Below are 19,441 nucleotides of genomic sequence, written 5' to 3' on the forward strand. Positions count from 1 at the left end.
TTTCTCCAGGAGCAATGATAATAATAATAATAATAATAACTTTTATTTATATCCCGCCCTCCCCGCCGAGGCAGGCTCAGGGCGGCTCACAGACATGGCATGTGCCATGATTACGATAAATACATTATACAATAAAATACATTCAAATAAATTAATTAAAACCACAACAGTTAAAGGTGCTATAGTACAACGCAGTATATATCGGATGGCTAGGTGTCACTTCAGGATTCCGTCTTGAAAAAGGACAGTTTTACAGGCCCTGCGGAACTGATTATCGTCCCGCAGGGCTCGAACCTCTGCTGGTAGTTGATTCCACCAACGGGGAGCCATTGTTGAGAAGGCCTGCTCTCGCGTTGTTTTCAGTTTGGCCTCCCTTGGTCCAGGGATTTTTAGGAGATTTTGGGAGATAGATCTCAGTGCTCTCTGGGGGATATATGGAGAGAGGCGGTCCCTAAGGTAGGCAGGTCCTCGGCCATATAGGGCTTTAAAGGTAATAACCAGCACTTTGTAAAGAACTCGGAACACAATTGGCAGCCAGTGCAGCTCCCGCAACCTAGGCTGCATGTGTTCCCACTGGGGTAGTCCCACTAACAGCCTGGCCACCGCAATGATCTTTGAACATATGAACATCTGAAGCTGCCTTCCACTGAATCAGACCCTCCTGGGTCCATCAAAGTCAGTATTGTCTACTCAAACTGGCACGACTCTCCAGGGTCTCAAGCTGAGGTTTTTCACGCTTATTTTGCCTGGACCCCTTTTAGGTGGAGATACCGGGGATTGAACCTAGGACCTTCTGCTTACCAATCAGAAGCTCTACCACTGAGCCACTGTCCCTCCCCAAATCTTAGTCAACTGGAGACCAGCAGGAGCTCTCCGGATGCCCCTGGAAGGTTCTCTACCCCAGCCAGAGGTTTTGTGCCATGGAGAGGTACTTGCAGGCTGGAGGGGGAAGGCGGCATTTGATTCAGAATTGCAAGAACAATAATAATAATAATAATTTTATACCACTGACGTCACCTTATTTCATTTTTATTTAATGATTTTAACTGTCTAATTTGTAACTGTTTTATTGTGTGGTTTTAATGGTTTATTGTGTTGTAATCCACCCTGAGCCCAACTTGGAAAAGGGCTGACTATAAATTCGCAAATAAAATAAATGATTCAGAACTGCCAGAACCAGTCTGCTTATCACGCCTCCTCCTCTCGACCGGCCTCAGAATTCTGGGCTTGCCATGGGGCATGGGGGAGGCAAGGAATGCTTCTGTCCTGTGAAGAAGGATGGTGCTGTCAGAGAGCCAGAATTGCCTCCAGGGATTTCTCACTTTTCCTGAAACACCAGAAGGTGTGTGTGTGGGGGGGGGGTGGATGGGGAAAGAGCTGTTCACAAGGGACAAAACCTCACTGGCGGGTTGTTCACTGCCTGCCTCTCCCCACCTGGGGGGCTCCCCTTTCCTTTCTGCCTCCCCTGCCCAGCGAACACTGGCTGGAATTTGGCTCAAAGCAGGGCGAGAAGCACAGAGAAGCAGCCCCCAGAGAAACAAAACACATTTGCATCACCGGGGTTCATTCCTGGAACACTTGCAAGTCAAACTGAACCAAGACAAGTGCCTCTGTACATGTTCAGAGTGTCATTTCCCGCCCTACTGAGCCACCAGTCCCCAGCTTTTAGGATTAAAGAGGATCTTTTCCTTGCTGGCTCGCGCTCCAGGGACCCAGCATGAGAATTAGGGCAATGGGGCCTTGGAGTGACGCATGCGGAGAGACTGCCCACTCCTCTCCCAGGGCCATACTGTGTCTGCAAGAGCTACCCAAGGGCCCTAACACTGCCTCCAGCCTTGCTCAGCTGCAAGAAGGCCTGCCAGCCGCTGCTCTCTCGTGCCCTTTTCTTGCCTCCCTTTCCCAGCCAGGCCAAAGGGTCCCGCTGGGCCAAGCAAGAGCAGAGAGAGAAGGAGGCAAGGCCAGAAGAGTCAACAGCAACAGAAGGCTAAATATAAACAGATGCCAGAAGGAATTTGGCTCAGCCCTCCATAGCTGGGAAGCATTTTTGGCCTTGGCCTGGCGCCACTGGGCCAGGGCTGCTCTGAAGCAGGAGGTCCCTGGCTGGCAAACCCGGCCAGGCAGGCGGCACAGAGGGAATGCCAGCCTCCGCTCTCCATGCCACATTCTGCAGAATGCAAACTCTTTCCCCCTTAAGTGCAGCTGCAGTGGACTGAGCCAGTATCCAGGAGGGATCTTCTGGACCGGTACTCATTACAAGCAGAGGTGCTTGCAGGAGTCATCTCCCTGAGGTCCCAAGCCCAGGAGGGCGGAGGTCAGCAGATGTTCCTCTGGGGCAAGGAAGAGACCCAAATCACTCTTTGCAAAACAACATCGACCCTTTGCAGGTCCAAGAGTTTCCCTGCCTCTTCACCTGAAAGCCACCCAAAACCACTCTGACCCACCCACCTGCACACCTGCTTCTCCAAAGCTGAGAAGAGAGGCATCTCTGAGACTTCTGTGTGCTGGCCACCCTGTCCCTTTCACGCAACCCCGAATGGATCCCTGAGCCATTGCCAGCATGAGGAAGAGCGAGCAAAATGGGTATCTGGCACAATGCCACAGTCACGCCACTGCCTTTTTGTATTCCTTGCTGCCCTCAGGAGTCTCATAAGAGCATAAGAGAAGCCATGTTGGATCAGGCCAATGGCCCCTCCAGTCCAACACTCTGTGTCACATAAGAACATAAGAGAAGCCATGTTGGATCAGGCCAGTGGCCCCTCCAGTCCAACACTCTGTGTCACAGAAGAACATAACAGAAGCCATGTTGGAGCAGGCCAATGGCACCTCCAGTCCAACACTCTGTGTCACATAAGAACATAAGAGAAGCCATGTTGGATCAGGCCAATGGCCCCTCCAGTCCAACACTCTGTGTCACATAAGAACATCAGAGAAGTCATGTTGGATCAGGCCAATGGCCCATCCAGTCCAACACTCTGTGTCACATAAGAACATAACAGAAGCGTTGTTGGATCAGGCCAATGGCACATCCAGTCCAACACTCTGTGTCACATAAGAACATAAGAGAAGCCATGTTGGATCAGGCCAATGGCCCATCCAGTCCAACACTCTGTGTCACATAAGAGAAGCCCTGTTGGATCAGGCCAATGGCCCATCCAGTCCAACACTCTGTGTCACATAAGAACATAAGAGAAGCCATGTTGGGTCAGGCCAAAGGTCCATCCAGTCCAACACTCTGTGTCACATAAGAACATAAGAGAAGTCATGTTGGATAAGGCCAATGGCCCATCCAGTCCTACACTCTGTGTCACATAAGAACATAAGAGAAGCCATGTTGGATTAGGCCAATGGCCCCTCCAGTCCAACACTCTGCGTCACATAAGAATATAAGAGAAGCCCTGTTGGATCAGGCCAATGGCCCCTCCAGTCCAACACTCTGTGTCACATAAGAACATAAGAGAAGCCCTGTTGGATCAGGCCAATGGCCCATCCTGTCCAACACTCTGTGTCGCATAGGGGCCAAAGAAACCAGGTGCTATCAGGAGAACTCCAGAAGCCCTCCCACTGTTGCCGCCCCCCACAAGCACCAAGAATACAGAGCATCACTGCCCCAGATGAGAGTTCCAACAATATGCTGTGGCTAATACCCACTGATGAACCTCTGCTCCATATGTTTATCCAATCCCCTCTTGAATCCCTCTATGCATGTAGCTGCCACCATCTCCTGTGGCAGTGAATTCCATGTGTTAATTACTCTTTGGGTGAAGAAGTACTTCCTTTTATCTGTTTTAACCTGACTGCTCAGCAATTTCATTGAGTGTCCACAAGTTCTTGTATTGCGGGATGCATGCATAATCTTGTAAACCTCTATCATGTCACCCCTCAGTCGTCATTCCTCCAAGCTAAAGAGCCCCAAGCGATTTAACCTTTCTTCATAGGGAAAGCGTTCCAAACCTTTAATCATTTTAGTTGCTATTTTCTGCAGTTTTTCCAATGCTAGAATATCTTTTTTTGAGATGTGGTGACCAGAATTTTACACAGTACTCCAAATGAACACCGAATACTGAACATGGAACACTGAACTTGAAACTGATGAGTGTAGCTTTAGGACCGCTGTATGATTTAATGTTCATGTATATTACAAATGTTTACATTTTTAACTATAAATTATGAAATGTCAATTTTAATGTTTAATTTTATATTTTATGTTAGTTTTATATGTTGTAAGCCGCCCTGAGCCACCTAGTGGGAAGGGCGGGATATAAATCTTAAAATAAATAAATAAATAAATGAGGCCGCACCATCAATTTATAGAGGGACACTTCTTTCCCAGAAACGGATACAGTCCAGCCCACCATACACACTTTCTCTTTGCTATCATGATGTCCTATTCCTGCCCCCACATGCAGGAGGCACTAAGCCTGGAAATGGAAATGCATCTCCCCCCCCCCCCACACACACACCACTTACTCCAAAAAGCGGGTGACGTACTCCCTGCTGCAGCGGGACCATGTGAGTGGCGAAGTGTCGTACAGGAGCTGTGGAGACATGATGAAAGGTCTTTTCCCAACTGGCTCACAGTCATTGCCGCTTCCGTCATGCTGAATCCCAAAACTGCAAGAGCACAGCCCCCCAAGGGGGGAGGTGAGCCGTGTACCCATACACAAGCACCAAGGAACTTCAGGCTGGGCAGGGGCGTTGGGCATTCTAGAGAGGGCTCCTCTCCCCAGGCCTTCAGGGGCCGCCCACTATGGATGCCCTCACATATGAACAAATGAAGCTGCCTTATACTGAATCAGACCTTTGGTCCATCAAAGTCAGTATTGTCTTCTCAGACTGGCAGCGGCTCTCCAGGGTCTCAAGCTGAGGTTTTTCACACCTATTTGCCTGGACCCTTTTTAGGTGGAGATGTCGGGGATTGAACCCGGGACCTCCTGCTTACATATTAACATATGAAGCTGCCTTCTACTGAATCAGACCCTCGGTCCATCAAAGTCAGTATTGTCTTCTCAGACTGGCAGCGGCACTACAGGGTCTCAAGCTGAGGTTTTTCACACCTATTTGCCTGGACCCTTTTTTAGTTGGAGATGCCGGGGACTGAACCTGGGACCTTCTGCTGCTTCCCAAGCAGATGCCACTGAGCCACCGTCCCTCACCTCTTCTGCAGGATCTCAACCACACCCCCAGAGGGCATGCAGGGGGTTCTCTTTCTCTTACGTACACACACAGAGAGAGCTTTTGAAGACTGAAATACTCTGATTTTGCTTATTGGTTTTGCATTTTTTCCCCCCTTAAAATTTACCAAAAGCAAAACACAAAATTTGGGGAACCTGAACACACTGCAGTGTTTCTGGAGTTGACAAACTAAAAGTTTGCTTGCAAAATGTAATAAAAGCAGAAGTTAATAGCTGCATTCTGGACAGCGGTAGTTCCGCACTGTGGATCTGATGCCTCCACATGCAAGGTCAAGACGGAAGCAGCCAGTCTTTGCCATACCTGTGTCCAAGCTCATGGGCCACGGTGAATGCCAGAGGAAGCCCCGTGTCCTCGTTGATGTTGCAGCTTCTGTGGGGCTGGCACATGCCCGAGACGTGAGACAGGCCCAGCGTCTCGCACGGACGGTTCATGGCAGCACAGATGTCTTTCCTTCTCCAGTTGGGCAGAAACACATAGATAACAAAGACACAATTACAATCACCAGCAGAAGCACCTGCAGCTGAACCAAAGGAACAGCGCAGTGGCTTTCTGTTTGCAAACTGGAATGCTGAGAAAGGGCTAGCAACCTCTAACTGTACCCCCCACACCAGAACCAAATATGAGTCCAGTGGCACCTTTAAGACCAATGGAGTTGTATTCTGGGGATAATAAGCTTTGGTGTTAGGGTTGCCAAGTCCAATTCAAGAAATATCTGGGGACTTTGGGGGTGGAGCCAGGAGACATTGGGGGCGGAGCCAGGAACAAGGGTGTGACAAGCATAATTGAACTCCAAGAGAGTTCTGGCCATCACATTTAAAGGGACAGCACACCTTTTAAAATGTCTTCCTTCCATAGGAAATAATGAAGGATAGGGGCACCTTCTTTTGGGGCTCATAGAATTGGACCCCCTGGTCCAATCGTTTTGAAACTTTGGGAAGAGGAACTAGATACTACACTGAAAATTTGGTGCCTCTACCTCTAAAAACAGCTCCCCCAGAGCCCCCAAAACCTCCAGATCAATTCCCCATTATACCCTATGAGAATCGATCTCCACATAGGGAATAATGAAGTGCTCAGCAGACCCCCACCCGTTTCTGGCGACTCTGAAGCAAGGGACTGGCCTCTCTACTCACGAGTTGCTGCCAGCTTCTTCACAGCAACACAGACACACCATCTCAAGAGGAAGCCTTTCAATCGGAGACTGAAGCCTCCGAAGGTGCGAAGGCACATGGTCCTTTGGGAGCGGGGCTTCCGCCTGCCAGCCAGCTGACTGGGAGCGGGAAGGAGTCTGGGAAAGTGGAAGATCCCCCGCTGGGATGTGGGGATTGGCAAGCCTATTTGGTGTGCATGCACACTTCTTCAGACACAATGAAATGGAAGTTACCAGTCCATACATATGGGTATAGGGTGAGCAGCAAATTAGCCTACAGCACAGGGAAGATGTTTTAACAGCTCCAAGGACCAAACAGGAATAACAAGCTTAGTTTATATGGTCACTATTAGTTTGGATTTAATTCGGGGGGGGGCGCAATTCCAAGGAGGAGCACAAATATAAAAACTGGAGACTGGTGTGCATACCTTTGGGACTGCCTCTCCCCATATGTGCCCCAGAGAGCACTTTGTTCAGGGTCCCAAAACCTCCTTAGGATCCCCGGACCAAAAGAGGCTCGACTGTCCATCACCAGAGCCAGAGCGTTTTCAGTAACAGCTCCTGCTTTGTTGCACCCCCTCCCTGAAAACATCAGGGCCCTGCAGGACCTGCCATAGTTCCGCAGGGCCTGTAAAACCGAATTGTTTCAACTCACTTTTAGAGGCTGAAGGGAGGTAGCTATTACTCATCATAACTGAGGCAATAACATTCAGAGTAATTAGAAACGCACATCTTGGTTTTAATGATTGTAAACTGTACTGGTTGATTGTATTGTGTAATCTGTTTTTAATGTTTTATGTGGTTTATTTGCTGTTTGTTAGACAGCCGCCCTCAGCCCGTCAGGGGAGGGCGGGATATAAATCTGATAAGATAAAATAAATAAATAAAATGTGCCCTTCTTAACTGCGGAATGCTGAAAGTAATTAACTGAGACCCTGTAGTTATGCTCCATCTGTCTCTTCTCGAGCATGGCAGTAACTAACAGCCTCCTTTTCTTTAAGGCAGGGTGAATGGTTGTGCTGTGTTAAATCTCCTCTGTCCCCAATCAGAGAAACAGATTCCAATTTACCATTCCAAACTACACTACATCCTACTGTTCGTTGCATTGCATTACAATCACTACCCTCCCTACAGGGAATTCTCAAAAGAAGTCATGACCATGAAGTGGTTTAAAATTGTGCTCCCAGGGGCATGAAGAAGAAGAAGATGATATTGGATTTATATCCCGCCCTCCACTCCGAAGAGTCTCAGAGTGGCTCACAATCTCCTTTCCCTTTCCTCCCCCACAACAGACACCCTGTGAGGTAGATGAAAATATTGGATTTATATCCCGCCCTCCACTCCGAAGAGTCTCAGAGTGGCTCACAATCTCCTTTCCCTTCCCTCCCCCACAACAGACACCCTGTGAGGTAGATGAAAATATTGGATTTATATCCCGCCCTCCACTCCGAAGAGTCTCAGAGCGGCTCACAATCTCCTTTACCTTCCTCCCCCACAACAGACACCCTGTGAGGTAGATGAAGATATTGGATTTATATCCCGCCCTCCACTCCAAAGAGCCTCAGAGCGGCTCACAATCTCCTTTCCCTCCCCCCCCCCCCACAACAGACACCCTGTGACGTAGATGAAGATATTGGATTTATATCCCGCCCTCCACTCCAAAGAGTCTCAGAGCGGCTCACAATCTCCTTTACTTTCCTCCCCCACAACAGACACCCTGTGAGGTAGATGAAGATACTGGATTTATATCCTGCCCTCCACTCCGAAGAGTCTCAGAGCGGCTCACAATCTCCTTTCCCTTCCTCCCCCACAACAGACACCCTGTGAGGTAGATGAAGATATTGGATTTATATCCCGCCCTCCATTCTGAAGAGTCTCAGAGCGGCTCACAATCTCCTTTACCTTCCTCCCCCACAACAGACACCCTGTGAGGTGGGTGGGGCTGGAAAGGGCTCTCACAGCAGCTGCCCTTTCAAGGACAACCTCTGCCAGAGCTATGGCTGACCCAAGGCCATTCCAGCAGGTGCAAGTGGAGGAGTGGGGAATCAAGCCCGGTTCTCCCAGATAAGAGGGCTCTGGCTGACCCAAGGCCATTCCAGCAGGTGCAAGTGGAGGAGTGGGGAATCAAATCTGGTTCTACCAGATAAGAGAGCTCTGGCTGACCCAAGGCCATTCCGGCAGCTGCAAGTGGAGGAGTGGGGAATCAAACCCGGTTCTCCCAGATAAGAGTCCACACACTTAGCCACTACACCAAACTGGCTCTCCATACCAAACTGGCATGAGCTACTAGAACATTCTTCTGTGCAAGCTCCACTCTGCAATGGAGGCTGCTGAGATTCTCAGTCTGTTATTTGGTGAGAAAATGCATGTGCCATCTCTCCAGATACCTATCAGAGGCACTTCACAAAGTCAAATCAACACTATCAAAAAAGCAATCATGAAATGATTAATAGTTTTGGAAGATGTTCTTGCCAGCACGAGGACAAACACCAAGCAAAGGAGACCTGGGGTAATTATGTAGCTATGAAATACAAGAAAAGCCCCAGGGTAACAAAAGACTTGAATACTTAACAACACTCTTAAAGTATTAGATATTTGTAATTACAAACAACATATAAAGTAACAAAGCCCACTCTAACAAGGAAAATTCTACGAACAAGAAATACAACAAGCTTTTCTTGTATTTTATAGCACAAGGGCAAAAGCGGAGTGCCAATACCTTGTGAGTAGGACAGCAACATCATGGTGTAGCGGGTGAGTGTCCCCTTTCACGTTGATGGCTTTCTGCCACTTACAAAAACTCCGCAGGGTGTTGTCTGCGTGGTGGGTGATTTTCAGGTCCTCCTGCAGACACAAGGTTGGATACTCTCATTCAGTTAAATGTTTCGTGAACATACTGCATTCCTGTTCAGTGTGTCAGAATTCCCATCCTCCCACCCTTATCCAGATATCAGAATACTGTGAGGTGCTTCAGGTCTCACCAAGAGTTGGGGGCTTCTCAGAACTCTTTGGAAGGTCAGAGACCCTGGGGACAGACCTTGTGACTTGCATGCTGCACTACTGATGGAATGCAGTCAAGTAGCAGCTGAGTTATGGTGACTCGTTTTCCAGGCAAGAAACGAACAGGGTAGCAGGCCATTGCCTGCCTCTGCGTAGCAACCCAGAACTTCCTTTGTGATCTCCCATCCAAGTATTAACTAGGACCAACCCTGCTTAGCTTCTGAGATGTGACGGGCCATCTAGATCAGAACAGAGACACACAGAGATGGTTTGCCTTCGCCTGCCTCTCTGTAGCAACCCTGGACTTCCTTGGTGGTCTCTTATCAAAGTTCTAACCTGGACCGACCTTGCTTAGCTTTTGAGATCTGATGAGACTGGGCTACCCTGGCCCACCCAGGTCAGGCTGTTGTCTTATGAGCACTTTTAAAAATATTATTGCCTGACCTGTATCCTTTTGAAGCCAGGTGAGCACTGCTTCTCTGGCTCATACTCCTGCAGCCACATGCACAATAAATATCAGTGCAACAACAACAAAACCTTTACTACTGTAAGCCATGGCTTGGAAATGTTCCCAAGCAATTGTACCTGCATTTTGCAGGCACCAGGATGACCATAGGCAAAGCCTAACAAACTGCTGTTGAAGGTAATCAGGAGACCAGAGGTCACTGCTAAAACACCAGACCACTTCACAGACTGAAAGGTTGAGTGTCTGGAAGCATCCCCCACAGAACTGGTGAGTATTCTAAGGGGGCATCATGTCAATCTTGTTTTTCTAGCACTGTCCTGGCATAAACAGCAAATACACCAGATTCAGGTAGGTAGCCACGCTGGTCTGAAGCGGCAGGACAAAGTTTGAGTTCAGGGGCATCTTGAAGACCAACCAAATCTAATTCTGGACATAAGCTTTCAAGTACATGCACTCTTCCTGAGATACACTGAAATGGAAATTACCACGCCATACATATAGGAAGAGCAGCAAATTAGCACACAACGTAATGAAAATGTTTTAACAGAGGCAAAGACCAAACATGTTTCTCCACGAATTAAACCCAAACAAACGGCAACCATATAAACTAAGCTGGCTAATCCTGTTTGGTCTTTGAATCTGATAACCACCTTCATTATGCTGTATACTAATTTGCTGTTCACCCTCTACCTACATGTATGGACTGGTAACTTCCATTTCATTGTGTCTGTAGAAGTATGCATGCACATGAAAGCTTATTATCCCCAGAGTCAAGCCCGGTTGATCTTAAAGCAAACATACTAGTCATTTTTCCTTCATAAGAACATAAGAGAAGCCATGTTGGATCAGGCTAGTGGCCCATCCAGTCCAACACTCTGTGTCACATAAGAACATAAGAGAAGCCCTGTTGGATCAGGCCAATGGCCCATCCAGTCCAACACTCTGTGTCACATAAGAACATAAGAGAAGCCATGTTGGATCAGGCCAATGGCCCATCCAGTCCAACACTCTGTGTCACGTAAGAGAAGCCATGTTAGATCAGGCCAATGGCCCATCCAGTCCACCACTCTGTGTCACATAAGAACATAAGAGAAGCCCTGTTGGATCCGGCCAGTGGCCCATCCAGTCCAACACTCTGTGTCACAGAAGAACATAAGAGAAGCCATGTTGGATCAGGCCAATGGCCCATCCAGTCCAACACTCTGTGTCACATAAGAAAAGCCATGTTGGATCAGGCCAGTGGCCCATCCAGTCCAACACTCTGTGTCACATAAGAACATAAGAGAAGCCATGTTGGATCAGGCCAATGGCCCATCCAGTCCAACACTCTGTGTCACAGAAGAACATAAGAGAAGCTATGTTGGATCAGGCCAATGGCCCATCCAGTCCAACACTCTGTGTCACATAAGAACATAAGAGAAGCCATGTTGGATCAGGCCAATGGCCCATCCAGTCCAACACTCTGTGTCACAGAAGAACCTAAGAGAAGCCATGTTGGATCAGGCTAATGGCCCATCCAGTCCAACACTTTGTGTCACATAAGAACATAAGAGAAGCCTTGTTGGATCAGGCCAGTGGCCCATCCAGTCCAACACTCTGTGTCACATAAGAACATAAGAGAAGCCATGTTAGATCAGGCCAATGGCCCATCCAGTCCAACACTCTGTGTCACATAAGAACATAAGAGAAGCCCTGTTGGATCAGGCCAATGGCCCCTCCAGTCCAACATTCTGTGTCACAGAAGAACATAAGAGAAGCCATGTTGGATCAGGCCAATGACCCATCCAGTCCAACACTTTGTGTCACAGAAGAACATAAGAGAAGCCATGTTGGATCAGGCCAATGGCCCATCCAGTCCAACACTCTGTGTCACACAGTGGCCAAAAAAACCCCAGGTGCCACCAAGAGGTCCACCAGTGGGGCTAGAATTCCTTCCACTGTGCCCCCCCCCAAAGCACAAGATACAGAGCATCACTGCTTCAGACAACAATATACTGTGGCTAATAGCCACTGATGGGCCTCTGCTCCATATGCTTATCCATTCCCCTCTTGAACCTGGATATACTTGTAGTCAAGCATAGACAGTCATTTTTCCTTCTGTTTACCTCCTCCTCTTCTAGAAAGATGAGGCGCACAATGGAAATGTGGATGGGGTTACCAATGCTGGCGTCATGGAATAAACCTGCCACCTGGGGGGGGGGGGGGGAAACAACAACAACAGAAGAAGAAGAAATTGTGACAAAGATAGTTCTGCAAGCAGGTGTCACTCACAGGACCCTTTGCAGGACAATGCCCTGAGGTATGCTGGGCTCTGGGTGGCTCAGCAGAAATGAATACTGGAGGAGCAATCCAGGTGCTTCAAACTGGATTGCCCTACAAATTGGATCTCCTTCCTCCTACAAAATCCCCCTCGCCATGTCCCCTCCTGCACTCACCATGTTCATGACAGTCAGGACATACTTCTCCACATTCTCACTCCCGTGGTACTCCACCATCTTGGTGTCGGCAACCACCAAGGTCTCCACCCACTTCTCCTTGCTGATGGAGCGCTGCTTAATCTGTCGCTTCCTCTGCTGCTTCTGTTCCCACCTCTCTCTCCGCTTCTCAGACTTCTTAAGGCTTTCTTGGAATTCAAAGAAGAAAAGAAAGCGATGAGAAGTCTGGGGCCAGAATGACTTTGACAGGACACCAGCAGCCCTCCGCAACCCCCTCCTCTTCCAGAATGGAGATCCGTGTTTTTCCTCCCTCCCTCCTTTCTCCTCCACCTCCTCACCTGTCGCTCAAGTCTCAGGCAGGTACAGGACTGAACAGAAGAACAGCTTTACACCTTGTGTGGACCTTCTGCATAGGAACACGTTCTATAGAAACCATCACAAATGACCCAAAGATGCTTTGGTGAGGAATGTGGCACCCAGATTGCAGACAGGCACTCCTTACAGAGAACATGTTATTCCCACCTAGAGGAAAACTGCCTGCTGATTTGTTTCCATGCCCAATTCAAGGGGTTGGCTTAGGACTTGAAAGCTCTAATAGCCTGCGAATAAATCATCTGAAGGGCTGTCTGTTTCCATACATTCTTGTCCATCAATGTAGGCCTTTGTCACCTTCCCTCTGAGGCAGGCAGACAGTTACAAGCAGCAGGGCCTTTTTAGACATGGCACCCTAGCTGAGGATTGTTTTCCCCACCAAGTTACTCAGCTGGCATAGATTCTGGTACGGATCTGGAGAAGAAGGCTTTTGGTTAACTGGGGTGCTGCTCAGTTCACATTCACTGTTTATTTTGTTATTCTTTCGGGGGGGGGGGTTGGTTTGTTCTCTTAATTCTCTTAATTTAGTTGTTGTTGTTTTTTGCAGGGTTTTAATTACTTAATTCCACTCTTCTGCTTTGATTTTGTTGCTCTGCTGTTGAGGAATCGACACTTATTGCCATTTTAAGGACACAAAGCTGAGAGTGCTTCGGGAGCCATCTAAGCATTATGCTGATGCAGCTCAATTTAATGCAACCACCACAAGAGCTACACTGGTGGATCCCCCACTGGGCAGCAGCTGGGTATTGTCACTGCCCGCAGGACTGCGAGGCCTGACTATTTTGCTGTTATTGTGGTGTGGGGTGTGGGTGTTATATTTTTATCTTTTTTTGTAAGCTGCCCCAAGAACCTTTGGGTTTGGGAGGGGAAGGGATACAAAAAAAATTAAAATAAATTAACCACAACCATACCCTGACTGGTGTGAAACTTTCATGAGTGCAGATTAAAACTTCTGAATTTTGTTTGAGGGAAAAATAACTAAAAGCAATCCTTAGTTTTTGCACACAACAAGCTGCCGTCTTTGAAGAAGAGCTGGCTTTTAACAGAAATGTGTTTCCTGTGAGGGGATTTCATCTGCTACTAAGCAGGGTCTTGACCTGAAGTGAATTCCACATTCAGACCCTGCCAGGCAGGCAAGTCCACGCAGAATCACCCAAATCTCCACAACAGGGTGATGTGGATAAAGAGCATGGGCACCAGGAAGGAGCAGTGAGGGAGAGAGACGGCCTTCCGGGGAGGAGAGGAGTGCCTCCTCACACACCATCTCCCCACTCTGACCGCACCCCAATCATGTGGGCAGCCACTACGAGCTCTAAAAAAGAACTTTTGGAACCACACCCACTCAGAAATTCTGAAAATGCCTCTCTGAATCACATCCAAAGGCTTAGGCGTTCCTCGCATCACAGTCTTTCAGATCACTTGGTGCTTAACTTAAATAAAGGGGAGATCTTTAAAATGGTGTCAGTTCAGGTGACACATTCTGGCACAGCCTCCTGTTTCTGTTCTGTCTTGTAGTCAACCTGAACCCTGTTTTGCTCCTGTCTAGATCTGGTCTCACCACACGCTATCAGGGAATCGCCGTGTCTTTGCGTGGCCTGTTTTTATTAGCCTTCTTCCTGAGAGACAGAACCCTGTGTTCCTTCCCGTGACAGCAGATTTTGTCTGAATTATGAGATAGTTATTTAGTGCATTTTTATGACCCTTCTCCAGGGAAACCTGCCCAAGACAATTTATGGATTACCTAACACCCTTATGGAGGAGAAGTCTAAAAGCAGCCATGGTGACTAAAAGGAACCTCCATGTTCAGAGACAGTCAACCTCGGAATCCCAGAGGAATCCCAAGGAAGACCTTGGCCTTTATGCCCTGTTGTTGGCCTTCCAGAGGAACTGGCTGGTCACTGTGTGAGACAGGAGGCTGGACTAGATGGACCCTCCCTAGTCTGATCCAGCAGGACTCTTCTGAGGTTCTTCTCAAAGGAAGGCCTCAGCCTCTTTGCCCTGTTGTTGGCCCTCCAGAGGAACTGGCTGGCCACTGCGTGAGACAGGATGCTGGACTAGATGGACCCTCCCTGGTCTGACCCAGCAGGTTCTTCTCAGAGGAAGGCCTCAGCCTCCATGCCCTGTTGTTGGCCCTCCAGAGGAACTGGCTGGCCACTGTGTGAGACAGGATGCTGGACTAGATGGACCCTCACTGGTCTGATCCAGCAGGGCTCTTCTCAGAGGAAGAGGTTCTTCTCAGAGGAAGGCCTCAGCCTCCATGCCCTGTTGTTGGCCCTCCAGAGGAACTGGCTGGCCACTGCGTGAGACAGGATGCTGGAATAGATGGGCCTTCACTGGTCTGATCCAGCAGGGCTGAGGTTCTTCTCAAGGGAAGGCCTCAACCTCCATGCCCTGTTGTTGGCCCTCCAGAGGAACTGACTGGCCACTGTGTGAGACAGGAGGCTGGACTAGATGGACCCTCCCTGGTCTGATCCAGCAGGACTCTTCTGAGGTTCTTCTCAGGGGAAGGCCTCAGCCTCTCTGCCCTGTTGTTGGCCCTCCAGAGGAACTGGTTGGCCTCTGTGTGAGAGAGAAGGCTGGACTAGATGGACCCTCCCTGGTCTGATCCAGCAGGACTCTTCTGAGGTTCTTCTCAGGGGAAGGCCTCAGCCTCTTTGCCCTGTTGTTGGCCCTCCAGAGGAACTGGCCGGCCACTGCGTGAGACAGGATGCTGGACTAGATGGACCCTCCCTGGTCTGAACCAGCAGGGTTCTTCTCAGAGGAAGGCCTCAACCTCCATGCCCTGTTGTTGGCCCTCCAGAGGAACGGCTGGCCACTGTGTGAGACAGGAAGCTGGACTAGATGTTCTCCTTTTGTGATCCTAAAATTTAATTGACGACTGATGCTCATTCAAGCTTGTCCTTCACAGGGTCAGGCCCATTTTGATAAGTTTATTTTAGATTTGTAAAAATGAAGGAATTGCATGGCTTAATTCAAGATAAACCAAGATGAAGTGTGAGGTGCTTTTCATATAGTCAGAAAGTCATGCTTTTAAAATACAGGGAAGAAGACGGAAACTCAGCATTACACAGCAACAGTTGGGCAGCTGTTCAGGAGACAACATTACCTTGCACTCCACACATCCTGACATCTGCGGGCTTGGTGTTTGCTACAGCAATGAGTTCTTCTGCCTCATATTCGGAAATGCTGCGTCGATAGATCCTGTGCAGCTGGGCAGCATTCTCCCGCGGCTGGCTAGCAGGCAGCGGCTCAATAAAGAAATCTTGGTTAGCCAGCTGGAAGACACCTTTCTGGAGAGGGTGAGAAGAGCACAGGAAACGTCAGCGCTTGGGTTTGGCAGGATTCTGCACCACCACTCATGGCTTGTTTAGCTTCAGCTCAAATGGATCAAACCGGGAGAAATGAAAGCACAAAGCAAAGTGCCAAGCTGTAAGTGTCATCCAGAGTTTTGCCACAATGCCTTCTCCAGTCCGGAGTGCACGAGTTAACAAGCCATCCAAGTTGACTGAGTACTTAGTTAAAAAAAACGAGGATTCCGACAAAATGCTTTCCCTCTTCAGTTAGGGTTGCCAGCGTTTTCACTGGACCTGCTCCAGTGCCTTTAACAACCTCACACGCAGCCGAAGAGTTCCTTTACTTGCTTTCCATGCCAAGAACAGCTTCACCTGTTGCACTTCTGCTTCTCAGGCTGATGTTAGAGGCACAGCACTGAGGCCAGTCAAGAAGCTGGCAACCCAACTCCAGCCGTGAGGAATAGTTCTGCTGGGAGCTCTACACACAATAAAGCGAGAAATGAAAAACAGCCAAGGTTGATCCTTTGGCTCTACACCCAGCTAAGAGAGGCATCCCATGATATCACTTTGACCAACCCCTTGAAGGGTGGACACTTCCAGGATCAACACGGGTCCCTGGGGGGTAAACAGTTATAAGAGCAGAATAAGTCCTGCAGAAGAGGAACTATGTTTTGAATGAAATGTTCTGCAAGAATGTGTTTTGAAGCTTTTTCTAAAAATGAAATGCATTCGTGGGAAGGGCGCGATATAAATCTCAAATAAATAAATAAATAAATTTCAAAAAAAATAACTTGAAAAGGACATGGAACATATGACACACAATAACATTTGCTGCACCAGATGTTGGACAAAAAAATAAGGTACCCAAGAAGCAATTAACAAGGCTTGATCCTCTCACATATCTGACAGAGATCTGTCTCTGCAGCTCCAAACCATAAATACCACGGAACCCAAGAGGCTTACCAGCCCATCGCAGGTGCTGAGCGCAGCCAGTCCACTTCCCCATTCCTCGTTCTGAACCGACCCAATCATGTGGCAAGGGTTCTGCCCGTCAGCCCGGATCTTGGCACGAGCGATTCCTCCATATCGCCTCTCACTAACAAAGCCCGGAGCCAGAAGGTGGCTGTTCAGGTGCAAGTCGAAGCTCAGCTGATGTCCCCGGTGGTGCAGCTTGTAGAAGGACCGCAAGGAGTTCTGAGAGGAAATGGCCCTTTTGTAGAGGAAACGGTGGGATAGGTTGTAGGAGAGAAAGACTCCCCTCTCGTTCACCTTGACAGGATGGACAATATCGTAGTCAGAGTCTTTTGTGTGCAGGGATCCTGCTGTGAAAAAGATGTCAGAATTATCAGCCTGCAAGAGAAAGCACGGTCCCTCGCGAAGGGCATTCTGACGGGGAGAGGGATGCAGGAACACTGCCGCTGACCTGAAGTCACAGAGCCCCTCAGCTGCAAGCAGAGGGGAGTCCCATGAAGAAGGAGAAAAGACATGTCAGTTCCAACTCCAAACAGGGCAAAGCACCTCAGGGGATGCTAAATGCAAAAAGTGCTGGGAGGAGCGGGGGCTGCTTTTGCTCCATGCTACTTGCCGGATCATTTAAAGTTCTGGAGGTTTTAAAGCTGGTGGAGACAAGAGCGTGAGATGGAAGAACTCCAGCAGCAGAGCCTTTTCAGTGCGTCCCCTCCTGCCCTTGGAGGAAAGGGCTCCTTGTCCCTAGCAGGAGAGGCTGGACCTGAAGTTCAGCCAAGAGGCGCAGCCTCCCCAGGGCCCCGATCCTGCACCCTGAAAGGAGCCAGGGGTGCCTTGCTCACCTCCCCCATTCCGACCCCCACCCCCACCCAGAGGAGTTTTGCACCCCCGGCGGCTGCAAGAGCAGAGGGCCCCCTCCGGGATCCGTTCCGGGCCTGGCCTCTTCCTCCGACTGCCCAGCTCCGGACCCAAGGAAGGGGCTGGCTGGCCGAGCCGTGGATCAGGCGGCCTCCGGGTGTCGCTGCTGCTGCGCCCCAGCCGGGGCGAGGAGAGCTCCACGAGGGGCCGAGGTCCTCTTGCAGCAGGGCGCAAAGCGAGGGGCGCAGCAGCAGCAGCAGGAAGCAGAAAGGGGGCCGCTGCCCGGGGAAGGAGGGGCACTCACCGCGGCAGCCGCCGCCCAGCAGGGCCCCGAGCAGGGCGGCCGAGGCCAGCAGCAGGCCCAGGGCCATGCCGGCCGGTCCCGGGGATGCCCTTGCAGCCGCCGCTTCCCGCTCGGCTCGGCTCGGCTCCGCGCAGCAGCCCCGCCGCCTGCCTGGCCCCGCCCCCCGCCCAGGCAAAGCCTCTGAAGCGACGCCCCCTCCCCACTAGCTTCCTGCCCATGGGTTGCCAGCCTCCCGGTGGGGCCTGAGAAACCCTGATGTGCCCTGGTGATCTCCAGGCGACAGCCCCTCCCCTCTCCAGGAATGTCACAGCCCAGAGTCTGCAACCCCTTGGAGCACCCCAGGAGATGGAGCAGGGGACTCCCTGCTACCCAGAGATGAAAAGCCTGTGCTGCAAGGATGTCAGATGGGGGGGGGGGATCTCAGCAACACCAGTGACTCCTTCCGACCTTCGTGCCCTCCCGCCTTTCTGTGCAGCTGCCCACTTGCCCCGGGCATGGATGGCGGCAAACAGCAGGGCATTATCCCAGGCTGTCTTGCGGAACCATATTCATCATTGCCTTGCCTGGGTTGTCACCAGAGTGGTTCTTTCATGCTGCTCCATAACCAGGGGCATGTTTGGGCATCCCATTTCCCTGCGCTCCAGCAACAAGGGGCATCTCAGTGCCCTCCTTGCATTTGCCCTCCTCCCGACCACATCTCCTCCCATTGGCGCGCAGAGTGGGTTCGCTCCACAGCGCAAGATAGTCCCCTCTGCAGAGAAGGCAGCACAAAATGCCTGCCCACGGCTGTGGAGATTTCTCAGTGTGCTCCTTCCCTCTGCTAGCCTGCATGGCCTGCTAAGCATTCTTCTAGTGCTCCAGGAAGGATTTTCGATCCGTTGATTATATGCTGTGAATGCCTTACCATTGCATCTTTTTTTCCAGTGGACAGGCTTGTGTTGAATGTGGTGGCGGTGAGCTACATAAAAATGTTGAGTGTGGGAGACCTTTGCTTGTTGCCTTTGAAACTTCTCCTTAGCATGGCCTGGCTTGGGGAGTCACAAGCTAGAAGGGGCCAGGAGGGCAGGGCGTGCAGGTGCTGATACCAGCAAGAGCCAAATACACCAAGGCTCCCTTGGATTTCCAGCAACTTGGCATCGCTAGCAATATGTTCCCTGGCAGCCAGGGGGGAATTTCTACACTTGGATGTCCTGACAAGCTATTTAGAACAAGCCACGGCTCACAAGCCCGCTTTGGCTTAGAATCCAGGTTTATAGCTGGACTAGAGTTAGTTGGGGGCCAGCGTTTGCGTGTCCTGACAAACTGGATTGCAAAGCAGAGATGTCTGAAAGCTGTCTGTGTGCTCCGCTTCCTGAGCCTGTTGTTGGTGTAAGTGTGACATCTGGTGGAGAAAGAGGCAGCTGC

General features: G+C 49.9%; 1 protein-coding gene across 1 annotated transcript in view; it reads right to left on the reverse strand.

Annotated features, from left to right (window-relative positions):
- LOC132587944 (A disintegrin and metalloproteinase with thrombospondin motifs 7-like) overlaps positions 1-18,104 on the reverse strand; it is a 63,453-nt gene extending 45,349 nt beyond the window's left edge. The window contains exons 1-8 of the mRNA XM_060260357.1: positions 17,718-18,104; positions 16,873-17,259; positions 15,723-15,906; positions 12,245-12,432; positions 11,915-11,998; positions 9,063-9,187; positions 5,494-5,643; positions 4,468-4,611 (exon numbers count right to left, since the gene is read on the reverse strand). Coding sequence (XP_060116340.1) covers positions 4,468-4,611; positions 5,494-5,643; positions 9,063-9,187; positions 11,915-11,998; positions 12,245-12,432; positions 15,723-15,906; positions 16,873-17,259; positions 17,718-18,104 — 1,649 coding nt within the window. The remainder of the gene's footprint in view (positions 1-4,467; positions 4,612-5,493; positions 5,644-9,062; positions 9,188-11,914; positions 11,999-12,244; positions 12,433-15,722; positions 15,907-16,872; positions 17,260-17,717) is intronic.
- Positions 18,105-19,441: the final 1,337 nt, after the last annotated feature.

This window comes from Heteronotia binoei, chromosome 19, assembly GCF_032191835.1.
Source record: "Heteronotia binoei isolate CCM8104 ecotype False Entrance Well chromosome 19, APGP_CSIRO_Hbin_v1, whole genome shotgun sequence".
NCBI classification, from domain to species: domain Eukaryota; kingdom Metazoa; phylum Chordata; class Lepidosauria; order Squamata; family Gekkonidae; genus Heteronotia; species Heteronotia binoei.